The sequence below is a fragment of the Hyaena hyaena genome, unplaced genomic scaffold, assembly GCF_003009895.1.
Source record: "Hyaena hyaena isolate Hyena2069 unplaced genomic scaffold, ASM300989v1 scaffold_260, whole genome shotgun sequence".
Classification (NCBI taxonomy): domain Eukaryota; kingdom Metazoa; phylum Chordata; class Mammalia; order Carnivora; family Hyaenidae; genus Hyaena; species Hyaena hyaena.
The window spans coordinates 834,069-861,278 of record NW_024080892.1 but is presented as its reverse complement, the minus strand read 5'-3'; the positions used below and the strand labels follow the sequence as shown (position 1 = coordinate 861,278).

Below are 27,210 nucleotides of genomic sequence, written 5' to 3'. Positions count from 1 at the left end.
TTTGACTACTTCTCACTGTGAAGACATGTGCAAAGATGTTGAGGTCAAGACTTGTACCTCTTATTAGTCTTTAAACCACTGTAACTGTCCTGTTATCACTTACAAACTTGAGAGATCTACTTTCCCCTCCTAGAAGGATACTGTGAGAGAATTCAGAAATGTGCTAAAACCCTATACAAGCAATATAGTTGTGTGTGTCTGTGTGTGTGTGTGTGCGCGCGCGCGCGCGCGCGCGCGTCCGCTCCTTTTCATCCAGCTGGAGCAGTTATTCAAATGCAAATCCCCCGTGAACTTGAGGTTTAAGATTTAGTCAGGATCTCTGGACTTGTGGAGAATGTAAGGACTCATTTATTTCTGTTCTCCCACAAAGATTTTCATCGACTGGCACTCTAACTTTGAGAAATTATGAATACAACAAATTTACTTTAACACCCTCATCAGCGTGATGGGGCTGTTAACTACTTTTAACACAGATTAAATAGATACGCAGGGACAAAAGCTACAAAGAACAATGTCTAAATAAATGCTCATAAGGATTCTATTTGGGTAATAAAATTAAAGGTTATTTAACATTTTTCTTTACATTCCAATTTTTTTTTTTTTTTTTTTTTTGCTAGGATGACAACTTATTACCTCAGTAAGAAACAGTCTTTAAGTTGGTTGGCTTAATAAGCAATGTAAAGACACTGCTGTACTTGTAGATTGATATCCAGTCCCCACTCGTGGCACAAGAACAGTGGGCAGCCTGGGCTCCCACCTCCCCTGCAACACCAGTTGGAGATGTTTTACTCTCTTCCCACAGCTCCCAGCACCTTCTCCCACTCCAGCACTGGTACCGGCAGACCTGCAGAAACAAAAGCTTCAGGGTAAGGAGAACAGCACCAACTGTTCCTCGTGCTGCCCAATACCCTGGGGGAGTGTCCCTTGCTAGGAGAGCAGGTGCCTGGTTGCTACAAAGTCATGCCAACGCTACTTGGAGGGGCTGCTTCCCCTGTGTGACTCGTTCTCTCTGCTCAAACTGAACCCAGGGAGCCAGCCAACAGCTCAGAGCCTAACATGGCCTAATCTGCTGCCTTTCTGGAACCGGCCTGCCCCTTTAGTGCCCAGTCAGAGGGTGCAGCCATCTGCCTCAGGCTGTCTTGTTAAATTGCTCCTCACGGTGCCAGGTAAGTGGCTATAAGCATTGGTCCTCCCGCTGCTTGACAGCTTGCAAGGCTACAGACGGGCTCAGACAATCATGTCCGGTGCTCGGAAAGGGCTGTGGGTAGTCCCACAAACAGCAGATTGCCCAAAGCTTTATGCTGCCCCCACTCAGAGTGTTCTATCATCTTCCTGGACCTATCTGCCAACTTTTTCTTTAGCTGTAAAGAGCTGGTCCTTCTTAGAGACCCACTACTTGAAGTGTGGTCTATGAACCAGCAGCGTGGGTCTCAGCTAGAAGTTCGTCTGACATGGGCCATCCCAAATCTCCTAAATCTGTAGTATGACTGGGTCCTCAGAGGATGCGTGAGCACATTAACATGTGACACGTGCTGTATTTGAGGACCTTTTTTTAAAAAGTTAACATTTGGAGTGCCTGGGTGGTTCAGTCAGTTAGAAATCCGACTTTGGCTCAGGTTATCATCTCACAGTCCAGGAGTTTGAACCCCACATGGGGCTCTGTACTGACAGCTCAGAGCCTGGAGCTCCACCCTCCCCCACTTATTTTCTCTTTCTCTCTCTCTCTCTCTCTCAAAAATAAACATTAAAAAAAGAAAAGTTAACATTTTCGTCAGTATAAAGCCTGTTGTACTAGTCATGGTAGAAATACTGCAAAAAAAAAAAAAAAGAGAGAGAGTTTTAAAAAGTGGGAAAAAACATAATCCCATTCCCAGCAGAAAGATTTTATTATTCATGCACTCTTGAAAGGGGAGGGGGGAAGAGCTCAGCTCACTTTATTTCAGAGCCAAATCCCAGAGCTTGAAAGTGAGGCTCTTTCATTTTAAATCGCCACCCACCATCACAAACACTAATTGGTCCAGTAAATGGTATTATAAAAGCTTAAGGTGGGAGCGTGGCCAGAAGCAAGCCCAGCAATACAGAAATACCCAGAAAACAATTTTGGTTCTTTACCTACAGCAGATTCTCGACTGGGGACATTTGGCAATGTGTGGAAACATTTTGGGCTGTCATGACAGGGGGCTGGGGGTGGGTACTAGTGGCATCTGGTGTGTCAGGGATGCCGCTCAACATCCAGCAATGAGCAGTCCCTTCCTCCTCCCCCCACCTCCAACCAAGGACTGCCCAGTCTGAAACTGCAGCAGTGTTGAGGCTGAAAAAGCCCGACCTACAGAATTAACTATAGTGTTATTTTCTCTTCCCTCTCAGCATCCCCAACACCTACTGCTCACCCTGCCAGGAAATCTACCCTCCAGTGAAAGGTCTACACTCCCCTGGCTCAGAAAGGAACATGCCCCTGAGTGTGGGACAGTCAGGGACCGAGGATCTGGGAGCCTGCCCTTTCAGGAAGAAGGGTTCCTGCTTGTGGCCGCCTCATCACCCATGCAACGCAGGCCTCAGGTTACCTACAATAAAATCATGGCTCAGAGAGATGCAAGTTAGGCCTCATGACCTCTCGTCCAGCTCCCTCCGTATATTAAACAGGCTGCATCCCAGCCCACACAGTCTGGAGACCGGCTCCCTTCTAACACAGAGGACAGGGAGACAGCACTCACGAGGAATGCAGAGAAAGGCAACAATGGCACAAACCCGAGCGCTTGAAGTGTCCAGGCAACTGCTGAATGGCTGTGCTCTATTTTTAGCTCAACTTCCCTGAAAATGCACCCTGCCTCCCCCTTTCTCAAATGCCCGGCACACTCTCCAACTGTTTTTGGCTTCTCCTCTCCTCCCAAGGTTGCTGTCTAGGAAAGCGAAGTTCAATTTCACAGAACGGAGCAAGGTCCATCCTACGGAGGAGAGGGACCATGCATCTCCGTTTGCCCAGAAATGGCCCCGCTGACACCGCCGCTGACACCGTTGCCTTGGCAGGATTAATAGAATCCCCGTTTCCCCACAAAGACGTCTAGGTTTGGATGATGAGTTATACTGTAACCTTTCTTCTGGGGCACGCTATTCCCAGGGAGAACAAAGCTCGAGGTCTGGCAGGCATCTGCGGGGCACAATAAGCACCAGACCTGAAAGTGAAGCTGATGTGCAATTATGTCTAATTTGGCCCTCGCTGGCGAGGTGCCAGCTGACTGAGATTCTGCTCACTGAAAACGACTGGACGCCGATGAAGGGAAACCCAGAACTGAGCAAAGGCATTCTAATCTTCTGACTCGGAGGGTGTCAGGAAAGAGGTTACTGGCACAGACCATGGGAAAACCTGTTCTCAACGTGATCCGTGCAGTTCGTTACACAGCCATTTCCAATTCAGATTCAGTCCATCCGACTTCTAACACCCGCATACACGAAAAACTCCTATTTCCATGTCACATGCACACACGGACCCAGGAGGTCTGAATGGTTGTATGGGGTTCCCAGGCTCGGGGCAAACAAAGGTGGCAGTAGGATCCCTTACTGTAGCACACCAACAACCTCTCGCTGAGGCTATATTCACCCAAGCCCATCAAGTCCAACTGGGAAAGAACTTGGTCTCTCACCATGAGAAGAAGTAATAGGAAATCTAATGTGAGGGTTCTTCTCCCCCTGTTTTTAACATGATTATAGGCCTCCCTAGGAAAGACCAAAGAACAGGAAACAGCTCCACCTAAAACAACTGTTAACAATTTGATGCATTTCCTTCCAGTCTTTTCCCCCACAGAATTTAAATTCTAACCTCTCCCCGGTGTATATCCTGACGTTTCACTTTATTATATAAGAAGTTCTCTGTGTCACTCGAAATCAGTTTATTTTAAGTTGTGTCTGTAGTTCTCCAATGGCAACGTTAACAGCTGTCTGCTCTTCAGACTTCAAAAGTTTATACATAACAGAAGGCAGTAAATAAAGAGGATGGAGAAGAAAAAACTAAAGCAATAAAATTTTAATGAATCCATCTCCCAAAATAGTCTTGGTCACCAGTGTTAGAAGTTGCAGATCTCCCCGTCAGTTCTGCTGGCATTGGTGAAGAGGGCAGGCCTCCTGACTTCCCAGACCTAGCGCCTGTGTCTCATGGAGCAAAGACAGGGTCAGAGAGAGCAGCAAGGTGCACATGGACTGTCAGAGTCCCCATCCCCCATCCCTGCCCATCCCCACGCTCTCACCAATCCCACACACATGTGCATATTCCCAACTCCGGGCTCAGCTCACACCATCCTCTCTCTGGAACACTTCCTTGCTCCTCTGAGCACTCTGTACATGCCGGGTCCTGTGCCAGATGCTTTACCTTTGCGATCCTGGTTTGCCCTAATGATGCCATCTGACAGGTACACTCTGATTTCACAGGAGAAAAAACCACAGCCAAGTGGCAGTAAGCAACAGAGCCAGGGCCTGTGACACTGTGGCATCTACTCAACCAGAGATCTGCCCTAAGTGCTTCTCTGTCTCATGAACATGTATGTCCCCCTTCCTTCCCAGGAGTACTTGAGCAGGTCAGTCAAGACAGATTAGTAAAAAAATGTCTAAATATAAAGAGCCTGCTTCAGATTCTGTGTCTCCCTCTCACTCTGTCCTTCCCCCACTCACATGCGCGCTCTCTCTCTCTCTCTCTCACTCGCTCTTAAAAATGAAATAAAATCAAAATAAACATTAAGGAGCCGGGTGGACTGGGTGGCTCAGTCAGTTAAGCGTCTTACTCTTGGTCCCAGCTTGGGTCATGATCTCACAGTTTCAGGAGTTTGAGCCCTGCTTTGATTTCTTTCCCTCTTCCTCTCTCTCTGTCCCTCCCCAACTCATGCTGTCTCTCTCTCTCTCTCTCAAAATAAATAAACAAAAGTGCCTGGGTGGCTGAGTTAGTTAAGCATCCAACTTCAGGTCAGGTCATGATCCCACGGTTTGTGGGTTATAGCCCCACATCAGGCTCTGTGCTGACAGCTTATAGCCTGGAGCCTGCTTCGGATTCTGTGTCTCATTTTCTCTCTGCTTGTGCGCTACGTCTTTCTCTCAAAAATAAATAAATAGATAGATACATATACAAACCTAAAAACATTAAAAAATAAAGAAAGAAATGGGGGTAAAAACAGCAGTAAAAGAGCAAGGAAAGAAGGCAGGAGGAATATAAATACATTGGATACAATGGGTAAGCTCTCCACAAATTCTACAGACGAGCCCCAAATTTGGTTCTGTGCTCATCAGGCCAAAGCAAAACGTGCAAAGTGGATATTCATAAACTTGAGTTATGGATATAGGTCATGAAGTCCTGTCGCCAGAGAAATTATGTTGGGAACAATGTATGTCTCAGACATGCAGCCTCATCAAATTACTCCTAAATGAACCTATTTTCTGCCTAACTGTTGGCTAAGCCTACAGGCACTGCAAAGTCAACTGGATACAAACTGCTCAAAAAGGGCCACACACTACCTAGTTCTCTTATCCAAGATGAGCTAAATACACTTTAAGTCACTGAGAGTAGGTTTAGATGATCAGTATGAGGTGTTTGCTGCTAAACACCGTTGGTATCACTGCTCTGTCTCTCACTAGGTTAGGGCTCACTGGAACATCATCTGCTTTCTGGTGCCGCCAAACCTTTTCTTTGCTATCTGCTTGCAACCCCCTTCTTTCATCTGCTGGGTGAGGGGCAAGCAATTGATTGAATAGCAGGTACCAGCCAATCCCCTAACTCACCACCTCTCTGTGGCTGTACTTATCAACTATTTCTGAACAGCCAAAGTCACTGTGCTAAAAATTTACAAGGTCTACAATTCTCCCTTTTCCCAAAGTTAATGGCTGTACTGAATTGAATAGCCCCCCTCAATTCATGCATGCTCAGAACTTTGGAATGTGAATTTATTTTGAAATGGGGTCTTTGCAGATGCTATGAATTAAAATGAGGTCATACCAGATTAACATTGGCCTTAACCCAATGAGTAGTGTTTTATAATAAGAGAAAACAGACACTCAGGAAAATGCTATGTCATCATGGAGGAAGACATTGGAAGGATTCAGCTAAAAGTCAAGGAGCTTACGGATTCCCAGCAACAAGCAGAAGCAGGAAGGGAAGAAGAGAAAAAGGAATCCTCTAGCTGAGCCTTCAGAGGGAGCATGGCCCAGTCCACACCTTGGTTGGGCTGCTAGCCTCCAGAACTGTGAGAAAATAACTCTCTCTTTTCTGTAACAAATGCAAGTAAGCCCACAGTTTGCATTTATTTGTTATAAAAGAGGAAATGAATACAATGGGTAAAGGCAAGACCCAGAAGACAGAGTACCAAGTGCCCAAAATGGACTTTTTAACTTGTATCCCATAGGTATCGTGGGCACAAAATCTGGAATCCCACCTCCTGGATTCAAATCTTGACTCTGCCATTTAATCTCTCTATACCTCATTTTCCCTACTTACAAGGGTAATATTACCAACCGCAGAGGGTCATTAGAAGGATCAAATCAGATGATTCACATAAAGTGCTTCAACAGCACCTGGCCCATACAAGCACTGTGTCTACTTGTTATCATCAGCATCATTAGAGGCTAAACTGATTTAAAAAAAAAAAAAAAGACAGAAACCAATCCCTGCTTTTAGAACTGTGTATACATGATCCACATCTTATGGTCCTGTCCCCTCCTAGAAGACATAAAGCACTCATGGGAGGTATCTCCCCAGGCTGTACAGGCAACCAGAAACAGGCAAGAGAAGAGTTCCATCAAGGTTTCCCACTAAAGCACAGTGCCTATTTTTCAATATTTACCAGGCTACTGGCTCAGCAGAACCAAAATCTTCTCTTGTTAAATAATCCCTGGGACTTCATACACTATATTTAGCACAAGCTCCAAACTAATCGTTAACACACAGCAACTTGGTTATATGCAGTTAGACTGTTGATCTAAAAATTTTCAGCTCATCACCAACCAGGAAACAGAATAACAACCAACATTCAAAAAGAGCAGGGTGCCAATCCTAAATCTGTCTTACCCAGGGTACAGCTAAAGAAAATCTTCCAAACATGTCTTCTGAATCTCAGCCCCACAGGTGGAGCGGTGTATAAAAATGATGAACACTCAGCCTTATGACAAAGTTTGCCTTCACTTTCAATCTACAGTTCTACAGCCCAGGTTTTCACACACTCCTGTCACTTTTTGCTTTGATTAAGAATCATCTCTTTAGAAGCCTCAGGCTACCAGACAGACTGCCAAATAGAGATGTCAAGTGCAGTAAAATAGTAACACCTCACTTTAAAAATACCTGCTTTCCAAATAATACTTCTGAAGATAATCAGATCTAACTAACATCTTTGAAACTGACAGGAAACAGGATATTCAGAGCTTGCACTGAATGAGCGCTTTCTCTGTATGAGACACCAAATACTTCACATAGATAATTCACTCTACTGTAATTATCCCCATTTTACAGGTGCACACCATGAACCAGGGAAGTGAGGACTTTGCCCAAGGTCACACATTTAGTAGAGGAGCTAGGTTAATGAAGATACTCTGTTTTAAGAATCCTATAAGCCCCAAAAGGCAACGTATTACCTGCCTTTGCACTATTTACAGAAACCAAGGGCAACTTGTGGATATACTAATACTATTTAAATTACCAGCCCCAACATTAGCAACTCAGGCAACAGCAGACATCGGCGAGAGGCAGAAAAAGACTATCTCTTTTGCACTGCTGGTGGAAATGCAAACTGATGTAGCCACTCTGGAAAACAGTATAGAGGTTCCTCAAAAAATTAAAAATAGAGCTACCCTATGACCCAGCAATTATACTACTAGGTATTTATCCATGGGATACAGGTATGCTGTTTCAAAGGGACACATGCACCCCAATGTTTATAGCAGCACTATCAACAGTAGCCAAAGTATGGGAAGAGCCCAAATGTCCATCGATGGATGAATGGGTTAAGAAGATGTGGTGTACACACACACACACACACACACACACACACACACACACACACACACTGGAGTATTACTCAGCAATCAAAAAGAATGAAATCTTGCCACTTGTGACTACATGGACGGAACTAGAGGGTATTAAACTAAGCGAAATTAGTCAGAGAAAGACAAGTATCATGACTTCACTCATAGGAGGACTTTAAGATACAAAACAGAAGAACATAATGGAAGGGAAGCAAAAATAATATAAAAACAGGGAGGGGGACAAAAACATAGGAGACTTTTAAATATGGAGAACAAATAGAGAGTTACCGGAGGGGTTGTGGGAGGAGGGATGGGATAAATGGATAAGGGGCATTAAGGAATCTACTCCAAAATCATTGTGGCACTATATGCTAATTAACTTGAATGTACATTAAAAAAAGTAAATTAAATAAAAATTTAAAAAATTATGAGCCCCAAACTATTTAAAAAGTGATATATACTGTTACTGAAATAAAACATTCTTTTTTTTTTTTTTGAAATAAAAGATTCTAATGCTTATCCTGCATGCCATCTGAGAGTGTAAAGAAAGTAAATCTTACTGCAATTGATTTTATACCCTTAGTCTTCATCCTCTATGAAGAGGAGATAGACCCACACACACCCTTGGGGAGGTATATCAACAGCAGCCTAGAGGCCAGTATTCAAACGGAGTTCTTCCTTGAACTCAAAGATACTTCACCTTTGAGGCTTCTTCAATTCACTTTAATGAAAATTGAGAGGTGGTTCCTCAAAAAGTTAATCATCGCATTACCATATGATCCAGCAATCTCATTCCTGGGTATATAGACTGAAAAGAAGCAGAGACGCAAACACATACTGTACACACCTATGTTCACAGCAGTGTTATTCACAAAAGCCAAAAGGTGGAAACAACTCACGTGTCCATCAATGTATGAATGGATAAACAAAATATGTGTGTATATATACACACACATATATAAACACATACACATGAACACACACATATAAACACATACACACATATACACATGTACATACACATATACCCACATACCTGTATATATGCATATATACACACACCATGGAATATATTATTCATCTTAAAAAGGAAGTTCTACAACTTGGATGAACCTCGAGGACATGAGAGTAAGTGAAGTAAGCCAGTCACAAAAGGATCAAGACCACAGGATTCCACTTGTAGGAGATATTTATAGTAGTCAAAATCCTAGAGAAAGTAGGAGGGTGGGTGCCAAGGGCTGGTAGGAAGGGAGAAGAGGAAGTTATTGTTCAGTGAGTACAAAGTTTCAGTTTGACAAGACGAAAAAGCTCTGGAGAGGAACTGTGGTTATGATTGGAGAACACTGTGAATGTACCTAATGCCATAGAACTGTACTCTTAAAAATAACTAAAATGAGGGCACCTGGATGGTCACTCAGTCGGTTGGACATCCAACTTCATCTCAGGTCATGATATCAGGTCATGATATCATGCTTCATGGGTTCAAGCCCCATGACAGGCTCTGTGCTCACGGCTCAGAGCCTGGAATCTGCTTTGTTTTCTGTGTCCCCTCTCTCTGCCCGTCCCTGGCTCATGCTCTCTCTCAAAAATAAACGTTAAAAAAAATTTAACGGCTAAATTGGTAAATATGAAAAATAAAAATCAGGTGATCATCACTAAAAAAAAAATAAATAAATAAATAAAATGGTAAATATTAGGTTGTGTATTTTAAGACAAACATACAAATACACAGATTGAGCGGTTTTAATTCAGTGGATTTCAAACCTTGGCTGCCCAGTGAAATCCCCTGTGGATTATTAAAATTTATCTATTCATCAGCAGTAGCAGGAGGCTGGACATGGTGGCCTCCTCAGGGGCTTATGTCTTCTAAGCGATAGGGAGTTGGCAGTGCTGCCAGCCTGGAAGAGACCATGGTGGGCCAAACAGCCAAGGGCAAAGTGAAAAACCTGACGGGACCGTGGATCCAAACCAAACAGTTGGTTATCAACTGCACTTGGAGAAAACCACTTAGGGCTGCATTTCAAATTGGATGGCAGACTTGAACGCACGGTACTGTTGGTACTGGGGATGCAGAGGGGAATGTTCTCGTTGGCAAGGAAGATGGGAGCTGAGGAATTTAGGGGTGTGCTGCCCCAAGGTCTGCGGATGGAATGGTGTGGCAAGAAGTGAAGCTGAATGAAAGGAATTGATATTCACTGTATTGTTTATGTTGAAGCATTGGGGGGATCAAAAATTTTTATTTACAAAATAGAAAAAAATAACAGTACCTGTATCAGAGTTCTGCATCCAAACAAAGAGAGTATCTGGGGGATGGCAACCAGGGAATCAACATTTTCTTTGCAAAGCTCCCATGAAGAGTCTACTAGGTTGCCAACTATGAATTCCACAGCTCTAAAACAAGTGTGCTATTATGATAGCATGGTAGTCGTCAAAGACATGCTATTAACCCAGCAAGCCAGCCCACTGTTGACACACAGCAGCCCTGAGAAATCTTCTCAAGCCCTAAATGACCCCAGCTGCCCCCCCTTCACCCCTCCTTTACTTAACAATAAATCACAACATGTCAGCTTTGCAAAGAAAGAAGTTCTCTCCTCAGACTGGGAGGCAGAATTGCCTTCCCTAGCTTCATCCCTATGGCTGAACACACAGATTTCCCCCATCTCCTAAGGTAGTTTCCCTTTATGAAACATTCCCCTATGGCACTGGGCTCCAAGACATTACTCTCGAAAAACTCTTTGCAAGTTTTTTTTCAACTTTTTTTTTTTTTAACGTTTATTTATTTTTGAGAGACAGAGCATGAGCAGAAGACGGACAGAGACAGGGAGACACAGAATTTGAAGCAAGTTCCAGGCTCTGAGCTGTCAGCACAGAGGCCGACACCGGACTCAAACCCACGAACGGTAAAATCATGACCTGAGCTGAACGAAGTCGTACATTTAACTGACTGAGCCACCCAGGTGCCCCGAAAAGTCTTTTTAAGTTTAAGGATCTTACTACTCTCTTGTGTTTGCATTATTTACACTTCCTAGGAAAAGAAATGTTCAGCCAGACATGGAAGGATCTGGCCAAAGATTATACATCAGTATTTAGAAAGTTCACATCTCACAGGTATTGTTACCCCAAGGCAAAATGTTGTCTTTCAAGCCAAAGAAGAAAAAAAATTTCATTGCAAATATGGTCCAAATACAATCTATGTCACAAAACTCAAGTGGCACTGGCTTGGTGGCAGATAGAGGATTAAGGGATAAGACTAACATGTCTAACACTACACTACAAAGTTCCTCAAGTAAGTGGCAAAATTAGTCCCCAACACAATTACACGTATATACATGTGAGTCATTTTCAGAGCAATGTCCCATACCTCACATCCCTTTTGGAGTAAACATGAACTCATTTTTCAGATAGAGACAGGGGCTCAGGGAAGTCCTACTCCACATCGCACAACAAGTCACACCTTAACCCAAGCTCTCAAATGGTCGATGGTACCCTCATATTCACGGCGCTTCACACCTTTCATGGTTTCAGGCTGACGGTACTTCCACCACAGCTACCACAGGTTTGTAACATAACTCAGGGGATAGTGGTGGCTTCCAAGGGGTCATTAAGCTTCTAGACTCCTGTGTACTTTTCTGTACTTTTCACAAAAACGTCCTCCCCACTGGAGTGACTACATAGCGAATGGATTCTCCAATTGAAGGACATTCTATAGCTGCTTATTTTTATTTAAGGCTCTGATCACACTTGGCCCCTGAAGGCACTGGTCTGCAGACTCGATGTGAATCCCACCATATATGTAGCATCTGGCACTTCTTGTTGAATGTAAGAATACTTAGCAGTCTCCTCCTTTTGGATTGTTTAGAGTTCTCCCGGTCAGTCGGGAGAATAATCGCCCTGCTGCTACTGTCGGCAATCTTTACAGTCACTATGAACACTACTTCTTGAGTCATTACTGCTTTTTACAGATCAGTTTCCTGAACACTTTTCCTTTACATATTTTAAAAACCTGAGGCACCTGGCTAGCTCGGTGGAAAGAGCACGGGACTCTTAATCTCAAGGTCCTGAATTAAATAAGGCCTCACTTTGGGTGCAGAGATGACAAAAACAAACCAACCAACAAAAAATCTCCGATAGCTACTGCCCTCCTGGTCTTCCCTGTAGCCAGTGCCAGGTTCACCTTGCTGATCGTTATGTTTTTCATCCAGCCTCTCATGATCTCTGACTCAATTACAGCAGCTTAACAACTATGCGTCCTGGCCCAGCAAATCCGTCTGTCTCTCCATTTGGCTCGCTGTTACTCACACACACCTGGAAAATTCAATCTCCATTGAATCCTTCCATGACAGCAGACCTGTGTTTCAGACCCGTAATTTTCTCAAGGCAGGGTTTATATCTAACAAGAACTTTGCATCTTCATCAACGGTAACTACTAGAACTTTTTAACTATAAAAGCATTTTTCATTAAAAATCTGAGGAGGAAAAACATTTTTTTAATTCACCCGTTACCTCATTACCTAGTCAGAACCACTGCTGACACGATGATTTACTTATGTGCCTGATACTGGCGACACAACAGCAACCAAACGACAGTCCCTACCCTCAAGGTGTTTCTTTTATTTTGTCCATATTTGTCTTCAGAGTAACCAATGTAGTAGAGTATTTTTCAAAATTCATTTGATTGTTATGAACGGTAATTCATGGTAAAAGCATTTAAAATCATGTGCCCACCCTTGCTAGAGCCTACATTGAAAAGGAACATATAATCACAATCCTCCAAACTACGGGCTAATTCAAAAGAACAGAGGAAGGAATCTAAGACTGTACCCAGAATTAGTGCCAAAGGAAAGGACTTTGTCACCCTGGTTCCAATGGACAGACAACTATCATCACATATATGTTTAAGTAATTTTTTCCCCCTTTGGAAAACAAATCTCAACTACAGAATAAAAGGTAAAGCATGTTTGTACTAGCTCTGAAATGATGCTTTCTCAGACAAAGTTGTAAGAGTTTAGTATGAGCAAAGCTCTGGGAAGCCACCTTCCTGGATCTTCTGTGGGGTAGCACAGTTTTGGGGGGCAGGGGCTGAAAGAAGAACCTTTCCCTGTGAGGCTGGCTTTATGACCGACACCTCCCAGTCCCCTTCGCCCACCCCTGGAGAGCCTGCTCCGTCAGCCCAGGGCAGACATACTCAATGGCCATGGAGGAGTCAGTTAAGTCTAGCTGGTCTCAATTCTCCCTTTGTGGAACAGTGAGGAGTGGAGAATATTTATATGAAGTATGCTAGAATCCAGTGCCTGGTAGAAAAGGGGCACAGAATGAAGAATAATCTGCAAATGCCAAGGTGAGAAGCAGCCTAGTTTCTCGATGTCTCAGGGCTCCAACATGTATCTCAGTTATACCTAGTAGTTGAGCTTCGCTGGGCCCATGAATTTAAGCTTCACTAACTTTCTAGAAGCAGAAGGCCTGAGGGATGTCAGACAAACCCAGTGTACTTCCTCACCTCCCTTCTGAACCCCCACAGCACTAGCTGGACCCTGCTAGCCACGTCCAACTCTACAGTGTGAACGAGGCAGAAGACTAACACTTATTTCAAGTGGCTCCTTCCCATCTCGATGCGTTTCCATCACGAGCACCTGGGCTTTCAAACCAGCAGCCAGCAGCAACAATCGACTTAACCCGAAAAGAGACAACAGGATGCCTAGTAACTGCAGAGTTCCTCACTCAGGTGTGCGAGTGACAACTCCACAATCTTTTTAAGAGGAAAGAAAAATACAGTGCAGGAATCCAATCCTAGTCCAACTTGATTTAGAAACAGAAACAAAATGTGTTCGGATTTCTTATGTATACATGAACGAGGATAATTTGATCTCCACCCAAAGTAAGATTCACTCAGTTTCCATACAGATGACTAAAAAATGTTCTCATGAGTATACACTTTCAACAGGGTATGGGCCCATGATTTTTTTTTTTTTTTTTTGGTGATATTCTAGTTTTTTTTTTTTATTTTTTTTTTTACAAATAGTTTATTGTCAAATTAGTTTCTACATAACACTCAGTGCTCATCCCCAAAGTGCCCTCCTCCATGCCCATCCCCCCCTCCCCCCCACATCCATCAGTCCTCAGTTTTTGTCAGCATTCAAGAGTCTCTCATGGTTTGCCTCTCTCCCTTTCCCCCACCATTTCCGCCCTTCTTCTCCCCCTTGTTCCTCCGTCAAGTTCCTCCTAATCCTCCTATACGTGCAAACATATGGTATTTGTCCTTCTCTGCCTGACTTATTTCGCTCAGCATAACACCCTCAAGGTCCATCCATGTTGCTACACATGGCCAGATTTCATTCTTTCTCATTGCCATGTAGTATTCCATGGTATAGATAAACCACATCTTCTTGATCCATTCATCTGTTGATGGACACTTAGGCTCTTTCCATGTTTTAGCTATTGTGGCCCATGATTTTTTAAAGTTAACTCTACCCCCAACATGGGGTTCGAACCGACAATGTTAAGATCGAGAGTCACACGCTCTTGGGGCACCTGGGTGGCTTAGTTGGTTAAGCGTCCAGTTTCAGCTCAGGTCATGATCTCTCAGCTCATGGGTTTGAGCCCCACATCAGGCTCTGTGCTGACAGCTCAGAGCCTGGAACCTGCTTTGGATTCTGTGTCTTCCCCTCTCTCTGCCCCTCCCCCACTCACACTCTTGCTCGCTCTCATTCTCTCTCAAAAATAATAAACAAACATTAAAAAAAAGAGTTCCATGCTCTATCAACTGAGCCAGCCAGGTGCCCCTGGGCCCAGGATGTTAAGTCCACTTTCTGTTAAGGGGAGAGAAGAGGAAAAAGGAGAGGAGAAAGGCAAGGGGCAGTAGTGATGAGGAGAAGCCGTCATTACCATCATCCCCCTGCCCATCATTCACGGGCTGTCTCTACAGAGGCACATTCTGATGAGGTAAGTTCCCATGTATTCAATCCTTTTACCTTCTGAGCAGCCACTGTCCCATCTGCATTTTACAACTAAGGAAACTAAGGCACCGAGAAATTAAAGTAACTCGTCAAGGTCCCACAGTGCATCAAGAAAAATCTAAATATTTGCCTACCACTTGAAGGCTGCTCGAAGTATCTTTAACAGGTAATAGAAATAAGTTCCTCCTTTAGAAAAAGAGTACAGTACAGACACTTGAAGTAAAACCAATAATAACAGAAAATATTTACTGAACATTTTCTCAGTGCCAGGGTACCAGGCTACCAGCTAGATAATGAACATAAACATGACTCAAGTATTTGAAATACATGTTTCTTCCATCTCTTGCAAATCAAGTCTTTTTAGATGGAGAGGACTAATGCACTGACATTACTTAAGACTGAAAGCATATCTGCCAAGAAAAATATGAGCATGGAGAAAATTACCAGGAACTAATTGACCTTAATTTTTTTTTAATGATATAAAAAGGTCTTCCTTCAAAGATTTGATAGTAACGGATAGCTAAAGGAGAGCAACTTCAAGTCATCTGTGGGGATCCCAAGCGAAAAATAAAATCATAGGAATATACTCCTGTCTGTAATCAACAGCAAAATAAACAGATCTACATAGTTTCCCTGCAGTGTGGTGATGACCTGGGTCCACTTCTGCCTAGCAAATAATAATTCTTCTAGCATGTTCAACTGTTCTAAAAACTGTGGTGGCCCCCGGTGGCTCAGCCAGTTGACCATCTGACTTTGGCTCAGGTCATGATCTCACAGTTCATGAGTTCAAGCCCCGCATCAGGCTCTGTGCTGACAGCTCAGAGCCTGGAGCCTGCTTTGGATTCTGTGTCTCCCTCCCTCAGTCTCTCTCTCACTCATGCTCTGTCTCTCTCTCTCTCTCTCAAAAATAAATAATCATTAAAAAAAATTTTTTTTAACTGTGAATAAGTGAAAAACTCCTCAAGTTGTTGTGAAGAGAAAGATGGAGGAAAAGGTCATCCTTTAACCCTTATTGTCCAGGCGCCCCTGCAGTTAGTTATTAGAGCCCGGAACTGCCAGTTTGGGGCCTCCCTTTTACATTGAAAGATTTCCCAGCTCCCTCAGCCTCTCCAGTGGCTCCTCAAAGTACTGCCTCCATTAGAAATCCTTACAAAGGGGACCTTACTCCTTCCTCAGTGGAGATTTTGGACTTGATTTTCCTCCATCACATTTGTTTCCTAGAAGAGAGGAAAGAAATCTTCAAGACAGACCAAAATAAATCCTATAAAATAAACACAAACTTATAGAGAAATCAATGCCTGGATCTGTGTGTGGTGCAGGTGTGTGCTCAAATCAAACACACGAGGAAGAAGTTAAATAAAACCTTCAGTATTGTACCATGTGTTTACAATTATTTGACAAAAACCTGCAAGCACTGTGAGGGGGGTAATTGCATACTACGAACGTCTGCTCACCTTTGCCCTTGAGCAGTGCAACAGAATCACCCAGAAGACTCTGCTGAAAGGGTGGCCGGCCCTGTGTCCAGTTTCTGATTCAGAAAGTCTAGGGGAGGCAGGTGTGGAGATATTCCCTTTTTCAACAAGTTCTCAGGTGATGCTTTGCTGCTGTTGCCCTTCCAGAAACTGCCCCCTACAAACTACCGCACTGATGGGAGGCACAACAGTCAGCTCCTTTGAGGCACATGGGCACACACGGCCTAATCCAGGGCTGTAAAATTAGAGAGAGTCCACTTGGACTCTCTTGGAAGTTTAGCTACATCTCTGAGCCTATGAATGAACTGACAATGTGGTATCAGCTATTTTCCATTAGCCATTTTTCAACCCAACTGGGATGCTGGTCATTTGAGGGCACTAAATCTCTACTAAAATTTGAAAGGTAAAAACTGTCCCAAGTAATGGAAGAAATAAAGAAAAAAAAAAAAAGTGAAAGGGACACCTGGGTGGCTCAGTTGGTTGAGCATCTCACTCCCGCTCAGGTCATGACCTCAGGGCTCCTGAGTTCAAGCCCTGCACTGAGCTCTCTGCTGTCAGTGCAGAACCTGCCTAGGATTCTCTCACTCCCTCTCTCTCTGCCCCTCGTCTGCTCTTGCATTCTCACTCTCTCTCATTCTCATTCTCTCTCATTCTCACTCTCTCTCTCCCCCTCCCCCCCAGAGAACTTGCCTTCTGGGATGGTTGAGAGTTAGTTGTGCGTCTCCCAGGCTGGAGTCAGTCAGGGTCCCGTAAGCTACATGTCTACCCGTCTCTGTATTCATTGAATGTCTTCAGTACCATGTGCATCATCGTCATTCAGTATCCTCTGTCCTATCCTGAGCAAAACTATCCGACAAACGTGCCCATCCACAGGAATCCCCAAACCTCTACGCACAGTGCGGGGACACCAAATGCCCACATGCACAGACTTCACCGGCCTTCCTACAGTTTCCAGCACCAGGCACTCCAATCACACTCAGCCTTCCCACCATTCTCCACATCACTGGGCTACTCCCCCATCAAAATCTACTGGAAAGTTGAAAAATAAATAAATGAAACATATCCCAAAGAAAAAGGTACCTCAGTGTGAGATTTTCAAGACAGTTCTAATTGCCCTTTGTTGCCTACAAATAAATGATTTGTTCCTAAATGCCCTTCCAGCTACACCACCCTGCCCCATCATCTATCCTTCAACCTCAGCTTCAACCCCATACAAACTACTCACACAACAAATACCTTTCACCTTTTCCTTCCCCCTTCCTCAAGGTCTTGTTCAAATTTGCAATTCGTGAAGCCTTCCTATCACCCCATCCTAATCCATCCTGATGTTTTCCCTTCCACAAAACTAGTAAGTGCACGAACAGAAGTATAAGCATCCTTCTTTATACTCCAGTTTCCCTAAAGGCTCTTTCCATCTAAGTCATTTTCCTTTTATCCATAACCTGCTATACTTAGTAGGTGCTCTATTAACTGAAATAAATTACCACCATTTATTTAGTGCTGTGTACCAGAAACCACATCAGCCACCATTACAGGAATATAAAACACCACTCTCCAAGGTACAGGAGGAAACCCTAAGGCTACTCAGGCAGTCAGTGCCCAAATAAGAATTCAAACCCCCATCTTCTGAACTTGAAGGCTGTTGCCATTTCACGTACACCATTCTTCTGCCTTTCAGGGCAGAAAAATAAACTAGAATAGTAAAGTGAAAAACTCCTGGCTGACTTGTCAGTCACCTCACCACAAACTTCTGCCTGATTTCTCATCAACTCAGGATTTTAAGGCATGGCCAGTATACGTAATAAAGTGCATTTTACAAATTATCCTATTTGGAATCACTGGAGCATACTGCTGTATTATGGAAACACTTTACTTTTACTTCAGTGCCTCACAGTGAGATAGGAGGTCTCTACACAGATATAAAATCCTTTGATGAAGCCTGGAGGTGCTCTATAAAAAGCACAGGTATTCTATCATTTCTTGGGGGTGGGGAGGAAGCAAAATTCAATTTAGACAATACCATACATCTACTTTTTCATTTTTTTATGTTTGTTTATTTTGAGAGAGAGAGAGAGAGTGTGTGTGTGTGTGTGTGAGAGAGAGAGAGAGAGAGAGCGAGCGCGCAGGGAGGGGGAAGACAGAGAATCCCAAGTAGAGGCCAGTGCAGGACTCCAACTCACAAACTTGCTATGAAATCAACAGTCAGACGCTCAACCCACTGAGCCACCCAGAGGCCCCACCATGCATCTACTTTTAAAAGAGCACACTATCCAAATAGCTAGAGGTTTGTGGAGTTTGAGAAAATCATGACACACACCAGAAACAAAATGGAGGTGGAACTCCCATGAGTGATTCAGAGGAGAGAAAGTGGCAGTAGCCAGGGAGCAAAGCCTTCAGGCTCCGGGAGCACCAGCCGTGTGGACTTGACACATCATCATAGATTTCAGCTCCTCTGTGAAATGGGGAGACCGCTGGCCCTCTTAAAGGTACTAATAAGCAGATGAGAACAATGTCATGTGAAAAATGCCAGCTCTTGGCAAGCTCATAAACCTGCCCTGAAGAACTATAGCCGACTGTCAGACCAGAAGTTGAGTGGACTTTGTTTCTCTTTTGGTTACCACAAAGACTTGGTATATTAGGTCTGTCTGTATACTAGACTTTTTTAAAGAAGTTGTTTAAAAACTTGCCTAGTGAGAGGGTAAAGGCAACAGCAAACCAGTGGTTCCCTAGAGAAAAAACGGGGCTAGCTAACACCTCAAATACTAAATTCTAAAACAAACTTGGTATTATGAGCTTAAACTCTCCCAAACAAGTCATTTTGGCTAACATGTGTAATTAAAGTTAAAAGCATACTAAAACAACACTTCAGCTGGTGACCTTAAAGATCTTTTGGAAAAACTCAATCAAAACAAATAGCACATGAAAGAATAACTTGACTTTTTGTCTACTAATGATAGCTTCACAGGGCAACCCAGCATATACCTTGAACCTTTCACCTTTAAATGAAAACACCATACAATGTTCAAGCCAAGACACACTCAAAGTTGTATTTGATTCTGTTTTACACACTTGAGTTTAACTAGTTCAGAACTTAATTCTTAAGTCTTAATTTAATTCTTAATTCTTAACTTAATTCTTAATTTCTTTCAAGATCAATACTGAGAAAAGGTTAAGAAACTTAGTTATCCACACCAGTATTCCAGTAACCAGGTGATTTAGAAACCTAGCCATTCAAACAAAAGTATTAAAAAAAAAATCACAAGATCAGCAGGAACAGCCCCACCCCCACCCCAGAACACACACACTCTCTCTCTCTCTCTCTCTCCTGCTAGGCTAATGGTGCATTTTCTAAAAGAAACAGTGAAACACTCATGACTATCAGTTTTACAATGTTTCTCATGAGAGAAAAGAAGTTTTGCAGAGGGTAGAAAGCCACAGATCTTGCCAAAAGCACATTGATCACCACCCCCAGCGCGCGCGCGCGCGCGCGCGCACACACACACACACACACACACACACACAGTAGGTACTTAAATGTTGACTAAAGTATCAGTTCTGAGCGAGATCATCTAAGTGCAGTCTTTTGCTATCAGTGATGTTCTTAACTCTCAAGTAACTGGAACAAACCTTTGACAGATCATGGTGGCAGTGTGTTTTGAGAATTATTTTGGCTAATTCATCATAGTTCATTACGACAGCACAAAAATTACTTGCAAATCATGCCTACCCACGAGTGTCATTTAAATTTGGTTTTGAGTATAAAAAGATACTCTGGTTATGATGTCATACAACATTCTGGTTCTGCCTAAAGTAGTAAAGCTGGAGCACCTGAGTGGCTGAGTCAATTAAACATCTGACTCTTGATTTAATTTCAGGTCATGGTCTCACAGTTTCTGGGACTGAGCCCTGCATCGGGCTCTGTGCTGACACCACAAAGTTGGCTTGCGATGCTCTCTCCCTGTCTCTCTGCCCCTCCCCTGCATTCTCATTCCCTCCCTCTCTCTCTCTCTCTCACACACACACATACACACACAAACATTAAAAAATAAATTAGAAACTAATTTCCACCTTTCGCCACTTATTCTCTGAAGCACTATACTTTGTTCTGTATTAACAGGACACAAAATAACTTCATACGCTGCAGGAGAATGGGGCCAAAATGGAAAAGCAGGGGTTAAATAGAAAATGATTTAATTTTAATTCAAGGCTCCCATGTGCCAATCAGAAAGACTTCAGCAATCTTTCATGTCCGAAATCTGAGAAGAGTGCCTTCATGAAGAGCTCATTGAGAAATCCTTCAAGTGCAACTTACTATGTGGTATTTTACAGGCACTCAGCCTGGTGGAGAACAGCCCTGAGCTCAGTGAATGAACTTTGTACAAAAATTACTGAATTAAATGACATTTCAAGAAGAGAGATGGCAGAACAGAAGACCAGACCTAAAACAAGTCTAACAGTTTAATACCAACTACTAAAATGTTGTTTACAAAACCCAGTCTCAAATACCATTTACTCAGAATGTACAGTAATGGAACTTAAATTACAACAATACTTAGGGAATGTACTGGAATTCTGCTTATGTTTAAATGTCAGGGGTAACACTTGTTTGGTATAGTTCAAGGTTTTATTAAACCTGTATTTATCAAACCCGCAAACAAGAGAAAGCACAATTCTGTAATCAACACACCAAGGACAGTGCATTTTCCTTCACGCCTCTGCCGGCCTTACTGGGAAGCGCTCACAGTGCTGTTTGCAGTCTTGTGTTGACAGAGGCCCAAAAATCAAACCACCACCAGAAATTAGGTATTCAAACACATGAGACAGTCTCCTTTTACATGAATAATGAGCGTTCCCTAACACTGACTAACACGAAGGTATATTCAACTAGATTTTCTCCAACTATGAGCGTACAACCATTCATGAGCCTAGTGGCAAAATAAAGAAATGTTCATGTTAAGGAGATAACAGGCTATTTAACTAAAGCCTTAATATTTTAGGGCAACTATAAAGTCTAGAAACCATCAAACACTTATATTCAAAAAAAATATTTTAATGTTTTATTTATTTCTGAGAGAGAGAGTGAGCAGGGGAGGGTCAGAGAAAGAGGGAGACATAGAATCTGAAACAGGCTCCAGGCTCTGAGCTGGCTGTCAGCACAGAGCCCGAAGTGGGGCTTGAACCCACGAATTGTGAGATCGTGCTCTGAGGTGAAGTCAGACGCTTAACCAACTGAGCCATGCAGGCGCCCCCTCAAACACTTTTATTCAATGACCAAACAATTGCAGCACTTCACGAGCTGGGTGGGGAAAGGCAAACAGAAGGTGGCACAGCACTCCATCACACCAAACTCATGAGAGAAGGAGGACAATTATTTCCAAAGTGGCTAGGGCACCTGGGAAACTCATGTCATCTCATAGTTCGTGAGTTCGACCACCGCATCGGGCTCTGTGCTGACAGCTCAGAGCTTGGAGCTCGCTTTGGAATCTGTTTCTCCCACTCTCTCTGCCCAACCGCCCCTCCCCCCCAGCTCATGCTCCGTCTCTCTCAAAAATAAACATTTAAAACAAAACAAAAAGTGGCAATGTGGAATGTTGTTCCTGCCTGTGGGATCTGTTCAGGGCTGAGTTTCTGTAGTGGGCCATGTCCACAGGTGTATTCGATGAAAACCAAGCAACATCACAGATCCATCTGTTTGCGCGTGCAAAGATGTTACATCCATGCACTTCATTCCCACAACTGTGCAGAGCACATTGAACCAGTGAGAGATGACCCACTGACTACACCATACTTTAAAATGCGCATCCAAAGCCATTTGAGGGGGGAGGGGTCTATTTGCCTAGTTTCCAGAATGGAATCTTGTAATTGGACACAGTGAAGCTACCTTGTGTCCCGGGAGCTTGTCACATAAATAAAAGACTTTCACCAATCTGAGGGTGACACCACACACAGTGAATGACCACAGCATGGCTCCTCGAATCCAAGGAGCTCTGCGTCTGTGTGCTTTACCACAGTGTCTTTAAGGCTGCAAAGAACTGGGTCCTGGTGAACTGTTTCATCAATTTCCCTGCCTTTCAGACGTTGCAGCTGGCTCCTCGGGCTTGTTCCTCATTGCCTGACACCGAACGGGTCACATGGCAAAACTAACTTCCTATCTCTAACACTCCATTCCAAGACTAATGGGGAAAAAGAACTTACACGACTTAACTCCTCCCCTCCCACCTCGCCCTCCCAAACACACAAAGCCCTGCAGCAGGTAACACCACCTTAACCCAAACCTGATTCCTTTACCACAAGGCCGGCCAGGGCAAAAGATTAACCACCGGTCTTCGGCCATAGGTTCACGGACAGGGCCTACGGTGGGGAGCACCCGCCAACTTTTTGTTTGTTTTAAAGGAAACACTTCCTGGCAAATGTTTAGCGAAGACTCTGAACTCTGCACATGAAGCCACGTGGTTGGTGCTAATCTGGCTCCATCTACTCACGATCCGCCAAAGCAACCTCTTTCGGACGGCAGCAGCCCCTGGCTGGGTACTCGACACGGTCCCGTTCAAGTCATGCGGGCTCCGACCGGATCCTGGGGAGCCTAGCTCCGCGTCCTCTCCCCATGGCAGTCCTGGCAGGGTCACAGGCAGCGGGGAGCAGATGGGTTGGGCCGGGAGGTGCCCCTTTCAGCAGTACCAGGAAAGGACTCGCGCCAATGGGGCGCAAACTGGCTTTTTCAGCTCGCGCGCAGTTCGAGGGAGCAAGGTGGGAGGAGAGCTGTTCCAGGAGAGCCGACTTGGCCACCGGTCGAGTGCGTGGGCGCAGTGCTCGCGGTGCCCACCTGTAGCCGCAGCAAACTTTCCTTTGGAGTTGCAACAATCCAGTCCCTTACGCCACCCGCTGGTCCCTGCCGGCAGCGGCCCGGAGCTACGAGGGCTCCTCACCTGATACCCCTAAACCCACAACCTGGCCTGTCCCAGAGCGCAGACCCAGCGCTGTCTGCGCGCCCCGGTGGGGTTTCCCGGGCAGAAGATTGGGGCTGCCAGCTGAGAAGCAGAAATTGGCGGCGAGAGCGGGAAGACGGCGCTCACTACCTTGCGCGACTCCAGCTCCCAACTTTGCCGGCCACACAGCCGCTGCCCTCCCGCTCCCTCCGCGGCGCGCCCCCGGCTCCCTCGGCTTCTCCGACGCGTTCCCCGGGGAGGGGGCTCCCCCAAGGCCGCCGGAAGCCCCGCGCACCCAGCGTACTTACAGCCATAGCGGGGTCTCTGCAGGGACGGCAGCTCCTCGTGGGGCATCCTGCGCTGCTCCGGGGGCCCGCCCGGGGCGCGCCCCCCGCGGCTCCCCTCGCTAGCCAGGCTCGCCGGCTCCGCGCCCCGCCGGCGCGCTCGTATCCGGCCTCTCGCTGCCCTGCCCCGGTCGCCCCGAGACGGGCGACGCGCTCGCTCGGTGCTCCCGGGTCGGCGCGCGCTGCAGCCGCCGCGCGCTGACACCCGCGCAGAAGTGAACTCCCGTCGCTCGCTCCGTCCCGGCCGCCGCCGCGTCCCGGGCAGGTTTCCTTTCTCCTGCAGCCCGGCCCCGTTATTCTCCGCGCTGGGAGCGCGCGCCGCCGAGCAGCGACCCCTACCGCGTGCGGGGCGCAGCGCCCGGGCCGCGTGAGCCCGCCCCTCCGCGGGCCCGCGGGCGGAGGAAGGGGCCGAGCGCCCGCTGGGCCGGGATCCCCTGCAGCTGGGGCCCCGCCTGAATTTGCACTTCTGGAGCGTTCCGAGAGTGGAAGTGAGCCCGCGCGGGGAAGAGCAAGAAAAACCGCAGCAGATACAGTCAGCGCCGGTGGCCCGGGGTGTTGCCGAGTTACAGGAGGACAAACAGCGCGGTTCTCTGCTCTCTGGGGGAATTGCGCGATGCCTTTTTTCTTTTCTTTTCTTTCTTTCGTTTTTGTTTTTGTTTTTGTTTTTGTTTTTTTCCTTCCAAAGTTGCTTCTGCGACTCTTTGTCTACAAAATACAGGGTTCTCCTTTCACGACAAGAAACTGAGAGTATCTGTGTGCGTGCGTGTGTGTGGTGTGTGTGTGTGTGTGTGTGTGTGTGTGTGTTGGAACAGCAAGATAAACACTACCCAAGCAACCACTCAAAACACAACTGCGAGTCATCCTCCTCTCACCTTCGGCCGGCACCCCCTCCACCCCACCCCCCACCCCCACGGTGCACAGAACCGCCGCCCAGCCCAGGTGGGGTCGCACACCACAAACATCTTTTCCGGCTAAGCTTTAAAGGAAATTAAACTGCTTGTGGCTCTTTTAAAAGGGGTTTTCTAATGCGGTCACCTGGAGCTGTTTTTCTCTTTGGGGCCTCAGGGTGATAACATCTGGAGGAATGTGGGACTGTGCTAGCCCTGTGCCCTCACCTGTTTGTCATATGTGGGATGCGCGGGTGACCACGTGGCTGGCAAACTAAAATAATTGAGGTAGAGTTGTGAGATTATTTAATTGGAGAGAAAGTGCCGTAGCGCCACTATTTTGAAGTATGCAGAGATACAGACAGTGGCCAGCTGTTTTCCATTTCAAGGCGGTGATACAGTCCCTCGAACCTCCGATTCTTGGGCCCCACCCTCAGACTTTCCAGTTCAGTTGCTCTGGGCTGGGGCCCATGAATTTGCATTTCTAACAACCTGCTGGGTGATGCTGACACTGCAGATCTGCAGACCATGCTTAGAGTAATTCTTCTGGGTTTTTTTTTTTTTTAATTTTATTTTTAAAAGTGAGCTACTTTTTTTTAGTTTATTTATTTTTTTTGAGAGGGGCAGAGAGAGAGCGAGAATCCCAAGCAGGCTCCCTACCGTCATGGCGGCGGAGAGCCTGATGTGGGGCTTGAACTCACCAACTGTGGGATCATGACCTGAGCCAAGATCAAGAGTCCCTCACCCAACCAGCTGAACCACCCAGGCACCCAGGAGAGTAGTTCTGTTAGAAAATAGGCACAAGGGATTTCAACTGGACTCCGGGAAATCTCACTCAGATGGGAGAGTAAGAGGATTCCCTCCTTCTCCCCTATTTTTTTTTTCTTTTCTGGAAACGTTAGATTCTCACCTGTTTGGAAGAGGATGATTGGGGTTCCTCTTCCTTAAAAAGCCGATGCCTCTAATAATAACAATTCAAAGGTGAAACAGCCACATTTCAAGTTATAGCACCTTGTCAGTCAGTGTTCACCCCGAAGGGAACATGTTCTAGGAGAATTTTCTGCGCTTCAGGAGATGCTGAATTGGAGGAGAATCTAAAGTTCATTCCTCTATGATTCCATGTATGAAGTACTAACAATGAAACTCTTACCTGCACGTACCAGTTTTCAGTGTGAATGGAAGATTTAAGGCCCGAGTAAGTGGGTAGTCTATGTATTTAGAGATGAGGGGAAGTCATAAACTAGAATGGCTGATGAAGGTGATAGGAGTTGAAAGTGTGCCTTGAGGTGGACCTTGAAAAGTGGGTAAGAGTTAGATGCACCATGTCCCCTCCAAGAAGACCAGAAGGCCAAAGGACAATGGGTGGGGCATGAGGGAGGTGAGGGTGGGAGCTTCGGAGCTGGTATCAGATCATGGAGGACTCTGACGTCAGTGTCTGGATATTATCATAGGAGTGTTTGAGAGCCCTCAAAGCTTTGGGCATGGGAGCCGCATGATGAAAGGGAGTTCAGAGAAGGTGAATCTTGCAATCAGATCATAGGATGGATTAGAGAGGGGCAACTTGGAGGCTGACACCTGATGAAAAGGGCTGTGGCAGACATAGGAGAATGAGAGCTTCGATGACATCAACACTAGTAAGTGATAAAGGGTGAATTTTAATACAAACAAGTTGGTACCAGCAACATTTACACAGATATCACAGATTATAGAAAGCAAATATCTGTTAAGGGTAGAAAGTGAAGGTTGAAACATACATCGGTGATCAGCAGAGTCAAAGTTCATGTTCTAGGTGGTCAGCTCTTCTCTGAGGGCTCTGAGGAGGCTTCAAGCTTTGTCACGACTCATGTTTCTATAGAGAACTAACCACCAAGAAGAAGCTGCAAAAGTAAATGCTCCTGATCTTTTTTGCAAGTGCTGGAATTAATTTTTGGGATTTCAGTGTGCATTCACTGGGTAACAGTACTATCTCTCAGATCACTTCTCTGCAGAATCTCAGAAAAGAAACTTACTTGCAGAATTCTGGGCTATTTTCTCTTAGGGTTGGACATTGGAAAGGGAATCAAATACAGGGCAATGTGCCAATGCGCTTTGCCATCTGATTGCGCTTATGAGAATATTACAAACAAAAACCGAAGCCATCTAGTAAAAAAATCTTTTTTTAATAAAGAGGATTTTTTTCTTTAATGTGAAACAAAAGATGGCATTGAAAAACTAGACAAAGTAAAACAGTCTTAAAGCTACATTATTTTTAAAAGATGGTTTTCTAAGACCTCTTTCCTTTGGCTAAGTTGAAATGAACATGAAGGTGTTTGGAAAAAATGCAATTTTGTTTTTTATAACGATAACAGATTAAATATATCAAGAGCATCGGTCAGGATAAAAAAGTATGTTTAAGTAAAACTTTTGGCATGCAACTCTAACATTCCAATTACCTTTGAAATGATTTGGTGATTTTCCAATATCATGTTATTGATCATTTTAACATATTTACCAGAATTTTGACCAATATGCTTTTAGAGCATCACCCAAAGAAGTGAAGCAGGAAGCAATGACAAGAAAGAAATGATTCAAAGCTTCTTCCAGGTCCTGGGAGCCCTTGAGTTAAGATTTTCTAACTCATCCCCTGTCCCAAGCAG

General features: G+C 44.9%; 1 protein-coding gene across 2 annotated transcripts in view; it reads right to left on the bottom strand.

Annotated features, from left to right (window-relative positions):
* The window catches only part of IQGAP2 (IQ motif containing GTPase activating protein 2), a 297,777-nt gene extending 273,339 nt beyond the window's left edge, over positions 1–24,438 (bottom strand). For both annotated transcript variants that reach the window (XM_039245540.1, XM_039245541.1), the window contains exon 1: positions 23,652–24,438. In XM_039245540.1, coding sequence (XP_039101471.1) covers positions 23,652–23,697 — 46 coding nt within the window. In that variant the 5' untranslated portion in view covers positions 23,698–24,438. The remainder of the gene's footprint in view (positions 1–23,651) is intronic.
* Between the last annotated feature and the right edge of the window lie 2,772 nt (positions 24,439–27,210).